A 16947-nucleotide genomic window follows, 5' to 3' on the forward strand; every position below is an offset into this window, starting at 1 on the left:
TAGTGTAAATTAAGTGTTAGAGAGTAATGTTCAGGGTATGCATAGTTTAGCTTTAAGGTCATCCATGTCCTTGGTACCATAAGCATGATAAGAAAGTATGAATTTGGGTCTGTTAATTTGACCAAAATCACAGATACAGTTATTTAGTTGTTCCTTTTCAGTGTGGGCCTTTATAACACAGTATACCACAACACACCAAAAATTTAACACAGAACTATGAAATATTAATACTTCATACAGAGATGCAAACAGTTTTTTTTTCCTGTCAGACAATGGGGCCTACAGGGTACCAAGTTTTGCCAGACCCATCAAATTTCTGCCAGACCCATATTTTCACTCAAAAATCAAATGAAATTATGCTATTGAACAAACGTTAATTTTGATTTTGTTGATATTATTATTATTTTAAAATAACCTGTGATTCATAACAATTGTAGTTTATTTTTATCGGCCATGACATATTTCCTGAACTTATCAACTATGCTTAATAGACCTCCTTCCTAGAGAGCGAATTTCTAAAACAAAAAACATGACAGAAATACGGAGAATTGTTCGGGGCGAGATGGACAAGGTACGAAAGACTATTATTGGGCGGAAATACTGGTTCCCGGAGTTAGAAAATGCGGGGGAACAGGACATTTACTTTTATTAAAGATGATCGCAATTTTATAAACAAAATACTCTGCCGGGGCAGACGGGGATTTCAGTTTTGGCGGACCCAAGCGGACTTAAATATTGCCGGCCATCAGGTCCTGCACAGCTACGAGTTTTGCCGGACCTGCATAAATTCTGCCCCTTAGGTCCGACGATTAGTTGCATCTCTGTTCATACATAATTATCAATATTTTGGCATATATTACATGCTAAAGAAATAATTAAGAAAGTCTTCACATTAACGAAATATTTTTCTAAACTACATATGATCACAAACATCAACCCTCTGTAGCGACATCAAATATACATTTACCTAATTACTGCACTGAATGACATTAAGACGTTCATCAATTGTAACAACTCAGTTTTGTCATTAAATTCAAATGATATATTTATAATTGCACCCATTTTTATTTTGTTTTGTTTATTCACAAAAATGTAAGTTTAAAAAAATCATGTGCTTAATGTGGCAGATTGTCAATCAGTTGACAGTTGCTGCTTATCAGAAGAAGGGATGTGGAAATGATCAAATCCATGTGAACTGGGTATACATTTACAATTAATTCTCCATAGGCGGTAATGGTAACGTTTTCCTCCGTTGCTCAGTCCATATCGTTTACTTGAACATGTATGTTGGCTCATATTGAAGCTGATACATTTATACATGTCTGGTTAAATTTTTCGGGGTGGCAAGTGAGATTACTTTTTTCGCAAATTGATGGACCCCGGAAGATGGTGAAAAATGTCACTTTCCTCATGAAATAATCCCAAAATTCTGATCATAAAATTCAATAAAAAAATTGTCCTTTCTAATAATTTATTTCAGGTCAAATCTACATCTTTCTTTTCTCATCACACCAGCTCTATAAAACAGTTCTTATTGTTCATTTATGTCCATTTTTAAAATCACAGCATCCACAATTGTATGGCGGACTAATATTTTTTTTAATTACGTCATCTGAGTTCCTCATCTCAAGGTCTATTAGGGATCCTGACCCATATTGAAATTCATACTTCTGATTTTTCCAAATATTTTTATGTGATCTTCATCGGTATAACATTCTGAATAAATCTGTGTATTTTTGTCCATTTCTGAAAAAAAATAAAGTTGTTTTAGCACTATACGGCAATGACACTTTCGTCGCTATATTCATTTATTTTGAATACAATGTGTTTGTATAATTAATTTCTTCCATAATACCTTCACTAGTCAAAACAAGGACAAAACTTCTGATTATAACCTTTACTTACAATACACAGACCCTGTTAAAGCATTCTATAAAATTTTCTTGTGCCTTAAAGTGCATTTTGACAGAGAAATTATGCAAAAATGAAGATTTTATAAAAAAACCAACACCAAAATAATTATTCTTACTAGTGGAAATCTGGTATTTAAAACTGTGGAAAGCACTCTTAACTACTTGGAAAGTCATCCTTATCATATAATTAGAGTGCAATATAGTGCAAATTTTCAAAACTTGTCCTTTCACATAATTCTATTTGAGAAAAAATGTTTTTAACATGTATTTCAGTGAAAACCTTTTATTAGTGAGAAATCCACATGAGGTTTTAAAGGAAACATTGTGACATCACATGTATTATGGCGTCATTAAATAACGACAGATCAAAATAGAGCTAAATATAGTTTGCAGTGTTACGTGAGATACAGTTGCCGTAAGATTTAACTCGAAATATTGAGTCGAAACGATCTGTAACTAAGCCTTTTCATTTAATACCAAGACCATAGCAACAGTTTTCATATTTGCATATTTTTAACATTACGACTGTAATTTCAATTGCATAAATACCATAAATAAACAATTTAGAGCTTGCCTAATAAAGCAAAATGCTTACCAGTTATTCAGGACTTTTTAAAACCTCTAGTTTGCCATCTCAGGTTAAAAAGTAATGATATGTCTGGAACTGAAATAAGACAAAAAAATTACTCAGGCTGTGTTATCATTTGATTTAAATACAGAAGTACTATTGAGAGAGAAAAATCTAATTCTTGAAAGTTTAATCACAAAGAAAGACAAATGCTTCTCCCTTGTGGCTTAGTCACCTTCATTTAAACCTTTTATTTTAGAAGCAATGGGTAGTAGCTAACTAGCTTAATAGTTGAATAGGTGCAGAAATATTGTTTTCAAAAAGGTTTGACCCTCCCCCTTTTTCACTGAGAAATGACAATATCTATTGTTTTGCTCAAGTGCATTAAAAATATTAGTTCATGATTTTCTTAAAACATGTACATGTTTTTTCTGTTTTTTTGCATATGATATCTACTGACCAGGGGTCAAATCATTGGATAAAAGCACATGCGATGATGTATCTCACTTTACTCGTATGAAGTGTGTTATCTCCCTTGATTATCAGGTATTCCTGTAGACCGAAGTGATAATTACATAACAAAGACTATATTGTGTCATGTTTACTTACAATTTAATAATATTTAAAAGTTGTTTCTTGCCTTTTTCAATATAGTAAACAAATTCCTTTCGGATCTCTCGGAAGTAAACAAAGTTATGATTGTGCCTAAAAAAAGTGTTCAGCCCCGTGCCAGTAATGCATTTTAAAAGCAAAGTTTCATTGAGTTTTTGCTGATCTTTATCAATAATATTTATCTTAAACCATTTATAATAACTAGGTATAAATAAAAAACTACTAACCATCATTTTCGGTGGTGTACAAGGTGAAATCATCCATAAATCAGCCTGAAAACTTCTGGAATTAAGCTTCTAAATTGGGTATACATTTACAATTAATTCTCCATAGGCGGTAATGGTAACGTTTTCCTCCGTTGCTCAGTCCATATATGGGTTTACTTGAACATGTATGATGGCTCATATCGAAGCTGATACATTTATACATGTCTGGTTAAATTTTCGGGGTGGCAAGTGAGATTACTTTTTTCGCAAATTGATGGACCCCGGAAGATGGTGAAAAATGTCACTTTCCTCATGAAATAATCCCAAAATTCTGATCATAAAATTCAATAAAAAAATTGTCCTTTCTAATAATTTATTTCAGGTCAAATCTACATCTTTCTTTTCTCATCACACCAGCTCTATAAAACAGTTCTTATTGTTCATTTATGTCCATTTTTAAAATCACAGCATCCACAATTGTATGGCGGACTAATATTTTTTTTAATTACGTCATCTGAGTTCCTCATCTCAAGGTCTATTAGGGATCCTGACCCAACTGTTATTGGTATGTCATGTATGTAGACACCTGTTTTGGATAACTAATTTCCTATTTATAGGATATTTTCATGAGTGTTAAATTTTATATTTTTCAGAACAGTATAAGAAGGCATCATGCCAGCAGTTTTGGAAATGACGCAGGTGGGACCTATGCCGGGAGACCCTAGTAAACTGGAGCCATCAACAAGCCCACGACAAATTCAGATATTAAAGAATAATTACTATGGAATTGAGGTCATCAATAATGTGGTGTACCAAGGATGGGAACCTGGAAGAGAATACACCAAAAATATTGTACTGAAGAATGTCAATGTCAAAACACAAAAAATTAAATATAAGTATGTATGAATATGTTATAGACTTTTAATTTCATAAAATTATTTTGATATAAAGTTTGTGATAGATACTGACATGACTGATGTTATAGAAAAGGAACTGAACAATCATAAATGTGTAATACATTGTATGTCAGAAAATATTTGTATATAGAAAGAAAGACTCATAGGTAACATCTGATGGATTACTGAGTAAATGATTTCAAATTTGCATATGTGGATTTTATATGAATATTCAAAGAAATTTGATTCAAATTTTCCAGATTCATTTTAGAGAAAAACTAATAGATTGTTCGTTATTTCAAATAGATACAGCTATTAAAGAATGTTCATTTTATACTCTAACATTTTTACATTGTATATATATATATATATATATATATTGATTTATTGAACAGGAATCCTCAGATTTTTCATTATTCATGTTATTTCAAACAGTATTTTTGTACCCTTACAGAATTTCAATTACTTTAACATTTATACTTTGTATATTGATTTATTGAACAGGAATCCAAAGAGTAGATTTTACACAACACTGTTTCCGAAACCAGTTGTTTTAAGTGCAGGTACCAGTTTCTCCTTGCCAATAACATTCCGACCACTGGAGAAAGTTGTCTATGAGGACAGTATAGAATTCCATACTAAGGTTGGTCATATGAAAATGAAATTGTCTCCTTTTATTAAAGTTACAGCTTACAGATTTCATCAAGCAAAAACTGCCATGTTTAATAAACATTTCCATTTACATATATATATAACAATAAGGAGATACGGTATAGTTGCCTATGAAACAACTATCCTTCAAAGTTAAAATGAAGTGGATGTAAGTAATAACAGGCAATTGTATGGCCTTCAAAAATAAGAAAAACCTATAACATATTGTCAGCTATAAAGTTCATTATCTATTATGTACTCGTTGAAGGTAATAATTTAAGTGAATGTTTTATACGGTTTCAATTTTTGTTTGAAAAAAATGTGTCTTATTTCAAATTGAACCAATAGCCTCTTAACCTTTATGTTTACAATATAAAAAATGTATATTCAGAAATTATTGCCTTCATTTTTTATTGTTTTTTTTGTAATTTAAGACTAAAATTCAATTTTAATTTTTGCTATATTAAGAAAAATCCTGTTTAATTCATATAAGAAAATTTCAAAATGCGAATATTGATTATTGCTATATATAACTATTTGGTTTTTTTTCAAGTTAATCACTTTGTATATTATAAGGATGGAGTATTTGAAGTACCAATTACAGCTGTTTTGCCTCAGGTTGACATCACCGTCCCAGAATTCCTAGATTTCAGTATGTGTGCTGCTAAAGATTCTGTAGAGACCATATTTGAAGTCAAAAACTCGGGGTAGGTCCAAAAGAAAGCCACTTGAGTTAAAATTAAATGAATTTATGTTTTCACTTTAGACTATTAAAGTGATTGTATTTGTAAACCATAGGAAATTGATGTGTTGCTCTCAAGTTTTATTCTGATAACGAAAGTGATTTTTTTTGCTGTTTGATTATTTTTTTTATATATTTTGGATTGCTTAAGGTGCAAAGTTAGTAAAACAAGACTTGATAGAAAAAATAAAGTTTTACGGTTAAAAAATGAGATAAATTTTAATCTTTTGTTATCTAGAAATTGAGGTGATTTCAATATTATTCCATATTATTGAGTATAAACTTGAGTAAATCTAAAGCAAAATTTTCATTTATTTTGAACTTTTGTTATTTTTCAGTGACCTTGAAACAAAAGTGGAATGGGAGGTTGGAGAACCTTTCACTATAGATCCACCAGCAGCAATATTAAAATCTCAGCAGATTAAAAAGTTTAAGGCAACATTCAAACCAGAGGTAAACATCATTTGATAGACTCATCCTTGAGGGCCTAGGTGGCTGAGTGCTCTAATTAAGTAGTTACTACTGTAATCACTAGCCAGTCAACACTGAGGTTGTGTCAGTTCTAATTATGTCAATGAAATACTCAGACAGTAAAAGTTCTATAAATATTTTATCAAATATGAGTTTAATAGGTTGTAGTGACCATTCCTCTGGATTTAGTAAATACAACATTTATGATAATCGTTTGAAACATCAAGTGTAGTAAAAAGTACAATACTAAAAATTCTGAACTCTGTGGAAGGTTCTAAATGGAAAGTCCTTAAGCAAATGTCAAAATCAAAAGCTGAAACATATCAAACGAATGGATAACAACTGTCATATTCCTGATTTGGTCTTACATAGAAAAATTCTGGTTTTATTGCTAGCTAAACCTCTCACTTGTACAACATTCAAATAAAATCTCTTGTTTTATTTTACAGAATGCCAGTGTATTTGAAGCAGAGGCTGTCTGTAAATATGGAAATGAGTTGAATCTTGGAAAAATTACAAAATTAGAAGGAATAGGTGAGCTGATAATAAAATAAAAAAAAAAGGAATTGAAAATAACAAGCAATTAATTATTAGATTATTAACAGCAATATAAATTATGATAATGAACATCAACTAAACTCAAACAAAACAAGCATTCATGCAGAAAATGAATATATATAATTCCTGGATTTGCATTGGTTTTACCAGGGTTCAGTTACCATGATAACTGTCAGCTGCCAAAAAAATGCTCAAATTTTGTCCGACAATGGTCAAGTCTAATCATTAGAATTTGAAGCTGAAAAAGGCAACCAACTAATAGTTAGATAATCGAGCAGGTAATTGGAGTTTTCTAAATGTTGAATCATTGAGTAATTATTTGATGTATTTTTGTTTTTTTCTGTTCGTTTTTACTGCAGTTCTTTAAAATTTTAATGTATGACATGTTTACTTAGACACAAAACAAAATGAATAATTGAAAAGATGACAAAATAATGAAGCTGTAAACAAATATCTCTAAAGATTTCTTCTTTTTTTGTAGCCCAACTTGCATACCTATCACTTAAATGTAGTATATGTGTTTTGAGCATGTAGATAAAAGGAGCGAGTAAAATCAAAGGCGTTTTAAATGCTTTACTTGGAGTCAATAATAGGCGTGAGCTAGTGACAACGTTGTGGGCCGATTGTTACGTAAAATTGTGCTAAACATTTTAACAAAAAAAAAAGTACAGAATAGTCTGAACTGAAACTTAACTAATTCACGACAATATGCAGTGACAGTAAAATTAGACTTTTCATTTGAGATCATGCATGACCTTGAATGAAAACAGCTCTTGATGGTAAATTTGAACTAACTTAAAAAAAACAACAATACTTATTTACTTTATTTTTACAGGTAAATATCCCCACATTTTGATTTCATTGCCTGGAAGACCAGCTACAACACTGAACAAAGATAACTTGGAGGCTACTGTCGAGTTTGGTGGTGCTCCTGTTGGGACAACTTTACAGAAGTACATAGAACTACACAATTTAGCTCCTGTAAGTTACTCACAATTCATAGTTTCAGAATATGACTTATTCTTGGTAAAGTTTTTGACATTTTTTGTTCAAATTTTCTTTTATCTAATTAAACATTAAATGCTAGACAAGAACGAGAAAAAAAGAGTATGGACATGAATTGTGGACAGTAAATAAAGGGAAACATGAAGCACGCTCATTGAACCAAACACGAGAAAACAAGAAATAAAACGTCAAAACTGGAAAGCACATAAATTAAAAAAACAGAAATGCATGAAAATTACCCTTTACCACCTTAATAGGAGATATGATTTAATTGGTAGACTAATGATTGTTTTGGAAATAAAATTTTAATATCTTTTTAAATTTCATGCATTGTTTGATAAATCAAGAACAGCTCTAAAAATAAAATTAGTTAACAAATATGAACGTCAGAATAATTTGTTCAGTTTTTAATGCATTTGACAGAACAACTTTGTATTAATAAAAATGTTGCAAAATTTCTTTCATGAACTTTTTTACACTCTTTCTTGATCAAAAATTCCAACTTCTTCTTTTTCCAGGTACGAGCTCCATTTAAAGTAGAACATCCAACAAGATTAAGCAGGATAGATACAGTATTTGACTGTCCACAGAAAGCAGGAATTGTTCCTCCTATGGGATCAATTAAATTACCTGTAAGTACTGTAAATGTAAGAGCTAATTTCCTAATGCATGTAGGTAAAGACTTTGGTAAGATTAAGCAGGATAGATACAGTATTTGACTGTCCACAGAAAGCAGGAATTTTTCCTCCTATGGGATCAATCAAATTACCTGTAAGTACTGTTAAACAGTAAGAGCTAATTCCCTAATACATATGTAGGTTAAAACTTTGGTTGGCTTGCTAGCTTTGTTTGTATCCAAGTTAAATTTGATTATTTGATATTGTCCAATCAAATCTAAATAAGATGTATATAGGTTTCACATGGCCTAATTATATTGTTTGCAGATTTCAATCTTAATAACAATGCTTGATCAAAAGTTTATAGTAGCGAGGCAAACAATTTAACCAAAATCTTAACTTACATGCATTATGAAATTAACTCTAAAAAATAGACAAGCCTTGTAACAATAGATCCTGTATTTGATTGTCCACAAAATCAAGAATTGTGCTACTAACTATATTGATATGTCTATCTTTGAGCAATTATTTATACAAACTGAAACAAAGCAATTAAGCTTACCAAACCTTTAAACTACAATCTTTAAGAAAATAGCTTTAATATCTAAAGTTACTCAAAAGCCAAACAATCAAAATAATTTTCGTACATGAATATGATGAATCCAATAATCATTATTTTTATTTCCATATTCCCTAGCCTAACTCAAATCATAAATAGAAAAGAAACTTTATTACAATAATTCAGTACGTAGACGAAGATGTGAAAAATAACTTAAACATTGTGGTATGAGTGCCAATGGGACAACTCTCCATCCAAGTCACAATTTATAAAAGTAAACCATTATAGGTAAAAGTACGTTCTTCAACCTGGAGCATTGGCTCACTCTGAACAGCAAGCTATAATGGCCCCCAGAAATGAGTAGGGTAAAACCATTCAAATGGGAAAACCAACAGTCTAATCTATATTAAAAAAAAAACCTCTTATGAACCACATCAACAAACGACAACTTCTGAACATCAGGTTCATGACTTAGGACAGGTGCATATGGACACATAGGTAAATTATATACATTACACATTAAAAAAAAAGAAAATACAGGTGCTTGATTACCTGACAGTAATTTCGTTGAATGTGTTTTATAATGTCACTTAGAGAAATAGAAGCATTGTAATTTGTGGAATTTGGTGCAAATTTGACTATTTTCCCTCCCAAAATAATTGTATGATTATTTTCATTAAAGGACTTTGATTGAACTTAAAAATTAACATAGACTTTTCATTTCAGTTGACCTATAACCCTCACACAGTTGACACAACAAGTATTGATTACTTCCATATTGTTGCTATTGGAAACATCAGTAAAAGTGTGGTCAAATGTCAAGGAGTATCAAAAGGTCAGTATGCAAATTAAAAAGGTCGACCAATAATAAAGAACTTCGTTTTATATCACATTTATAATTACAAACAAAATGATTTGGATAAACATCACAAGTCAAAAACAACAAAAACAAGAAACATACATCTGATTGCCCTTATAAACCCACAAAGTCTATTAAATTGTGTAAACTGGGAAATTTCCACCCCATCTTTTATTCATGATAGTGTGGATGGGGCATCCGTGTACTGGGGACAATTCTTGTTTAATATCTGTTGGTTGTACAAGATTTGTTATGATGAAAGCATATAATATCTGAAATATACAGTATATATTTTATGATATTTTATAGGTCCATTTGTTCAACTAAGCTCACCAACAATCAACTTTATGCAAATTGATTCAGGACGGATCGGAACAAAGACTATTGATATCGTTAACAACTCAGATGTAGATGCTCAGTTCCAGGTATAGTTAAGTTACAAATTCAGCTATTGGTTAGGGCTAGGGAAAATAGCAGTTTTTTTGTTACATGTGTTGATTGGATTATTGGAGAAAAAATTAGGAGAAATTATATATAAAATGTAGGAACTGATAAAATTGTAAAAAAAATCTAGTAAATATTTTTTTTCCGAATCAAAGATGGCGATAAAAATTGTAAGTAAGGCCTTTGAGAATAAATCTTAAAATTTGAAATTTGACTAAAAATATCAATTTTATTCACAGCAGTATCTGTGATTTAAAAACTTAAAATTCTTGTTTGAATTGTTTTACATTGTCATTTCGGGGACTTTTATAGCTGACTAAGGGTATGGGATTTGCTCATTGTTGAAAGTCGTACAATGGCATATAGTTGTTAATTTCTGTGTCATTTCATCTCTCGTGGAGAGTTGTCTCATTGGCAATAATACCACATCTTCTTTTTTATATTTTAGTATGATTATTTTTGTTTTGTTTTCTAACTTCACTGTTTATTCTAGAAACAAGCTACTTGTATACATCAGAGAGTCGATTAGAAAATGTACTTTTATTGTACTTCTATTTTTTTCAGTTTATGATAGATTGTGAAGAAAGTGTTTTCAAATTTGAGAAATTGACGGGAACCGTACGTGCTAACAGCACTATAACAGTGATAATAAAGTTCTTTCCGGTTCATCCAATCAACTATTACAAACGGCTGGCATGCATTGTCCACAATCAGGTAAGTAAGGTGTAGTCCTGTCATGTAATGTTATCATTTTAATGTTATATTTAACATTGCCATAAAAGCGGGCGGTTTGGCATGCCACAAAACCAGGTTCAACCCACTATTTTTTTTCTTAAAATGTCCCTTTCAAAGTCAGGAATGGCATGCATTGTCCACAATCAGGTATAAAGTATAGGGTTTTATAAGTTGTAGAACCTGTCTGATATATTTGTTGAAGATATCACATTGTTTTGTTATAAAATAGAATGATTTGCAAATCAAATAAAAAAATGATACTTTACACAAACGAAATAGCATTTTCTACTTTGATAATTTACTTTTAACGTTGATGTTATTACAAAAATAACTCATCCAAGAATATTTAACTTGTCTTAAAAAATCATTGATAGGTAAGGGTGACCTATAGTTGATAACTTATATGACTAGTCTTTGATGGAAAGATGTCTCTCTGGCAATCAAACCACATCTTCTTATTTTTAAAAAGGCCCCTGATAGGAAATGTGCATTTATCTAATCATGTGTTGTTTGGTTGATCCTTGAATACTTGTTAATATTCTGATTCCTTGATAAGTAACATCTAGGTAAATTTTGGTTTGTCTATTTTTTTCTTGTCTGAAATTTACCCATTCCTATAATTTGACTGTAAATGTAAATGCAGTAATATTGCGCAAGGTAAAAAAAATATGAAGAAAATAGTCCAGTTTTAATATTGCAAAACAAGAAAAAATCCTTTAAACGCAAACAAAATAAATTATTATCTTATACTATATTCAGAAAGATTTAAGATGCACTTTTACTTGTCATGACTTTATTATTTATTTGTTTCAGGGACCATTGTTTTTAGACCTTATAGGAACATGTCATTCAGAAACAGTGAAACCAGCAGTATTGTTATCTAAACATTTAGACCGATATAAATGTCATGTAGAAAGAGGTCTGTCTACATACCCACCAGAGGTAAAAACATTTCTCTAAATACCTGTTGTTTAGCTAAATTCTTTTGTCACCAGAAATTATTTTTCATGAAAAATTAGTGAAACCGGTGATACATCACTTTCAATTTATCATGCTATGCATTGGCAATAGCCATTTTGTCCAGTATAGAACCAGTATTTGATTGGCAAAGGGAAGTAATTTGTTTAAAAAGTGTGTAATAACAGAATCAAATTAGGTAATTGGCATATGGACGTTTTTCTAGTTACTTTTTCTTTTTAACAGGAACTGAATGAGTTAGTTAGGAGCAACAAACTGGAAATAGATGACGCTGGAGCAGTTATGATACCAGAGGTAACATTTCATTATTAGTTTTATTATATTATCCTCTTTCTGTGTACATTTTTAACCGGATTTTTGTGTCAAAAATGTCGGTTATTGATTTGGGGATGTACGGCGGGCGGGCGGGCGGGCGGCAACCAAATGTTGTCCGTGCATTTACTCATGAAGCGTTCAACCAAACCTTTTAAAATTTTAATATGTTGTTACTGACAACAAAATGGAGGTCAAGTTCAATAATGACGATTTTTACTTTTACCGTTCAGGAGTTACGGTTCTTGAAAGTTTAAAAAATGTTGTGTCCGTGCATTTACTCATGAACCGTTCAACCAAACCTTTTAAAATTTCCTATTAGGAGTTTTGGTCCTTGTAATATTGATAAATGCCAGAACACAAATAAATGTAAAAGAATTCGGTTTACTGTCATTTTGACAGCTCTTGTTTAAGTTTATTTAAGTTGTCCGAATCCAATATGTTTAAAATTATATAATAAAGTAGAAATTGACTAACTTGAAAAAATAAATTGCAAGATTTTCAGCTAACAATTTTTTTTTTTAATTAACCCATACGATTGTAGAAAAGCAAAATGGAGCACTTGGTACTTGGGACTGTTTTTGAAGACTCTATTATTGCTTTTGTTGAACAATAGACAAGAACGTGAGATTATTATTATTGTTTCTGCATACAAACTATGCTGTAAAAATTTAAAATTTGAATTTTTCTTTAAGTATAAACTCTTGTGTCATATAATTCGTAATCATAAAAATATCTCCATTTATTTGTTTTTTCTTTTTTAGACGGAAGTAGAACATCCACACAATCCACAGTCAATACATTCGGTCCATCCAATGGACGAATATTTCAACGACGGGTTCCATTGTGAGGTTATTGTAAGTATATCTGACAGAGTAAAAGGACATATGGGGTATATTATATGAGCGAGAAAGGCATCTAACAGATTCTAACAACAACAACAAATTGATTAGGAATGGCACATTGCTAACATGGTGAAGTGATGAAAAGAATTAAGCTATCAAACTTTCAAAATTCCAAAGAAACAGCAAATAAACTCATCATAGATACCAGGAATAAATTTGTATATAGCCATACGCATGTTTCCTCTACAAAAGACTCATCAGTGACGCTCGAATAAAAAAAAGTTAAATAGGCCAAATAAAGTACGAAGTTGAAGAGCATTGAGAACCAAAATTCCTAAAAGTTTTGCCATATACAGCTAAGATAATCTATGCCTGAGGTAGAAAAGCCTTAGCAATTGGTGAAAATGAAATAAAAACAAAGATAAAGAAAACTAAAACTAAAGGCTGAACAGTCATACTTAACCGGCTCGGTTGTTGTTTCTTTGACACATTACCCATCTTCTATTATGAATTCTACATTTTGTTTTAAAAGCTAGGCGAAAGATACCAGAGGGAAAAGCAAACTCATAAGTCAAAAATAAGCCGACAATGCCATGGCTTAAAAAGATAAAAGACCAACAGACGAATAATAGTACACAAAACAATAAAATTAAAGACTGAGAAATGTAAACCCAACCTAGAAATATTTAAATTTTCATTAAATATGTTGAGAAAAGATCCAGTTGCTTATTAAAATAATTTTAAATGTGTTAAGTTCTTTTTCCTGTATTTTTCTATCTCAAGTATTTAAATAAATTAAACTTTTTATATTTTGTTAGAACTTTGTTCCTCATGTGAGTTTGGAGACCAACAACATTGATTTTGGTAACTGCCAGAATATTAGAACCATTGAAAATAAGGTGAGTTTGTTAAAGAGGGCCCAAACAGTCTGCACCATCATCTTCAATGCTTACATAACCAAAAGCTTTTTTTCCAAAAAATAATCTATATGTCCAACCAATGAAGGTGACACGATGAGCCGTTATTAATGGCCCCAAAGTTCTTACATTTTTCAATCCATTCCAAATATATTAATTTTATTGATGAAATAACATGTGTATATAGTCTGAACACTTTAATGGAGAAATGTCCTGTGTTATGTGTAAAGTTGAGGTCATACACAGAGTCTTAATATTGACCTGAACTAGCCATTTCACACATTTTTCAACAAAACACATGTGAGCTACAGCATTTCTTAAAAAGATATATTACACACATTGACTGTGACATATTTGTAAAGCACCTTTTGGATAAAGCCTTTTTTTATTTTGCAATATAAATTACAAGATCTCAAAATTTTCCCATCTGACTGATATCTGCAGTTGACAATTAAAGGGTATTCTTATGTGAATGCTTGAAAGTTCCATGTTTTATTAGTTTTGTATCAATCTTTGCTCCCTGTCTTAAATATTTAGATACAATAAAAAGAGTGATTTGGGCAATTATTTCAGGGCTTCTGACTATGCAGTATGGGCTTTGCTCATTGTTGAAGGCCGTACGGTGACCTATGGTTGTTAATGTCTGTGTCATTTTGGTCTTTTGTGGATAGTTGTCTCATTGGCAATCATACCACATCTTCTTTTTTTATATTTCTTGTAAATTTGTACACACATTGCAGAATATTGAGGGAATGTGTTTTTTTTATTATAATTGTATAAATAAATCAATTTTTCAAGACGTTTCGGCCATTGGCCTTCTTCAGGTCTTTATTTTTCCTCTCAACTACATGGCTGACATTACATTTGTATTTCCTTTTCAATCATTGAAAAGATGTTATAGATAAATGTCTTTGGAAATGTCATGACCTCATAATACTTTAACGTCATAATAACATGACATCACAATACTTTTGTATGAATGAAAGTTAAATCATATAAGCTTTGATCAATTAAAGTCATTCCTTTTTAACGTTAATTCCAAATGGTCTAATTGTATTTAGTTTTTGCATCCATTATGCCTCAATATATCTCCTGTAGTTTGCGGATTTATCGTAAATTGTTGCAGAACCTGAACTGTGATGTTCTCTTTACAATGATCCTCTTGGTTAAAATGTTCTGCCACAGCTGTATCTCTATCATGTCGGATATCTGCAAGATGCTCTTTTATTCTTTCGTTAAGTGAGCTTTCTGTTTCTCCGACATATTTTTATTATTAAATCAGTGATGATTATTCTATACTTTAAAATCGTTCTCTGTTAATGAAATATAAATAACCTTTTCTAATGATTTAGAATTTATTTTTATTTTCAGGTGATCAACATTACCAATCACACTAAAGGGAAGATAACTGTGCAGTGGATGGGAGGTAACTCTAATTATTTTTAGTTGAAAACTAATCAATGAATATTGCTTATCCTGACTTAGATTTGAAAAATATCACAACCTTTTTTAAAAAATGCATTGAAATCTCCCACAGAGAAAGGACATCTAATTTAATCAATTTCTTTATTTCTGAAGATGTCAATCTTTTTAAGTTAAAATTATTTTGTTTAAAAAAAAATGATTAACATATTTGACTTTTGACCTTTTGCAGGACATGAGAAAACATTTTGTGTGATGCCTCTATCCATGGATATACCACCGCTGAAGTCATGTGCCTTCCAGGTCACATTTAAACCTGTAAGTATTCAACTTTGAACTTTAATGTATTAATGAAGGTTTACATTTTAACTTCAACATGTTCAACAATTCATTATCAAATAATGAACAAGCCTGTAATTCAGTGGTTGTCGTTTGTTTATGTTTTACTTATTTGTTTTTTCGTTTTTTTTTTATATATACAAATAAGGCCGGTAGTTTTCTCGTTTGAATTGTTTAATAATGTCATATCGATGCCTTTTATAGCTGACTATGCGGTATGGCTTTTGCTCATTGTAGAAGGCTGTACAGTGACCTATAGTTGTTAATGTCTGTGTCATTTTGGTCTCTTGTGGACAGTTGTCTTATTGGCAATCATACCACATTTTCTTTTTTGTACAATATACATGATAGAAGTATTATCAGTGTTACCGAGTTTAATTCTAAGGCTACTGTCAATATTGGAATAAAGCCATTTTTTGAAGGGTAGTGCCATGTTAGAATATTTTTTAATGATTTGAAACAACATGAAAAAGAAGGATTTGTTTCTTTTTGAATATTCATTGTTTGTTGGAGGTTCCTATGATAGAAAAACTGAAATTATATGAGAAAAGAATATATTTACACCTGCATCACAGCAATATTCACCTTTTAATCCATCATCGCTAAATAAATATTGTGGTTTATTACTTTTAAACTATAAGTTTTAGAAAAAAAACCAATTTAACTGAACAATTTTTTTTTATTAAAACTATTACTAAAAGATGGACGAAAGATACCAGAGGGACAGTCAAACTTATAAATCGAAAATAAACTGACAACGCCATGGCTGAAAATGAAAAGACAAACAGACAAACAATAGTACACATGACACAACATAGAAAACTAAAGAATAAACAATTTGTTTAACCAAGACAGTAAATACTTGCTGTCAAGTTTAATCAGTATACAAATTTTGCTTTAAGTTCAGCCTACTGTTAAAACGTTATGTTTAAAATAACTTATCTGGTACATCATTTATATATACTTATGCCTCTCTATTTTTTTAATCTCTCTTTAGAATGCACCAAATCAATTTTATGGATCAGAATTGGAATGTTTTGCCTACTACAAGAGCTTGAGAGATTTCCGTCTGGTGGAAGATACAACACACTTTCCACCGTGGTGTTTAAATCTAACTTGTTCAGGTTTGTATGTTTTTGTCTGCTTTATTAATACAACAATGCAATTTTAATTTTTGTGATATTGATAAAAATCCTGTTTAATCCATATAAAAAAATTTCAAAATGTGAGTTTAAATTATTGGGATTATGACCCTGTCCCATTTGTCGCAATAATAAAACAACACAATAATTTCTGAA

At 30.8% G+C, this 16947-nt stretch overlaps 1 protein-coding gene and 1 long non-coding RNA gene across 3 annotated transcripts in view; one reads left to right on the forward strand and one right to left on the reverse strand.

Moving 5' to 3' along the window:
• LOC143058647 (cilia- and flagella-associated protein 65-like) overlaps nt 1-16947 on the forward strand; it is a 48812-nt gene that overhangs the window by 315 nt on the left and 31550 nt on the right. Inside the window, exons 2-18 of one of the 2 annotated variants that reach the window (XM_076232113.1) lie at nt 3953-4195; nt 4700-4838; nt 5423-5553; nt 5927-6041; nt 6509-6593; nt 7453-7598; nt 8141-8254; nt 9525-9633; nt 9967-10082; nt 10666-10815; nt 11650-11778; nt 12040-12108; nt 12891-12983; nt 13790-13870; nt 15260-15314; nt 15543-15628; nt 16647-16773. In XM_076232113.1, coding sequence (XP_076088228.1) covers nt 3972-4195; nt 4700-4838; nt 5423-5553; nt 5927-6041; nt 6509-6593; nt 7453-7598; nt 8141-8254; nt 9525-9633; nt 9967-10082; nt 10666-10815; nt 11650-11778; nt 12040-12108; nt 12891-12983; nt 13790-13870; nt 15260-15314; nt 15543-15628; nt 16647-16773 — 1969 coding nt within the window. In that variant the 5' untranslated portion in view covers nt 3953-3971. Of the gene's footprint in view, nt 1-3952; nt 4196-4699; nt 4839-5422; nt 5554-5926; nt 6042-6508; nt 6594-7452; nt 7599-8140; nt 8255-8316; nt 8394-9524; nt 9634-9966; nt 10083-10665; nt 10816-11649; nt 11779-12039; nt 12109-12890; nt 12984-13789; nt 13871-15259; nt 15315-15542; nt 15629-16646; nt 16774-16947 lie in introns of those variants that run through there. The other variant, XM_076232114.1, reaches the window with a different exon arrangement.
• On the reverse strand, nt 1199-3854 carry LOC143058648 (uncharacterized). Its single transcript, XR_012973169.1, has 3 exons — nt 3321-3854; nt 2509-2577; nt 1199-1746 (listed from the first exon to the last, which is right to left on the reverse strand). It is a non-coding gene; the product is annotated as an uncharacterized LOC143058648 (long non-coding RNA).

The sequence above is a fragment of the Mytilus galloprovincialis genome, chromosome 14 (genome assembly GCF_965363235.1).
Source record: "Mytilus galloprovincialis chromosome 14, xbMytGall1.hap1.1, whole genome shotgun sequence".
NCBI lineage: Eukaryota > Metazoa > Mollusca > Bivalvia > Mytilida > Mytilidae > Mytilus > Mytilus galloprovincialis.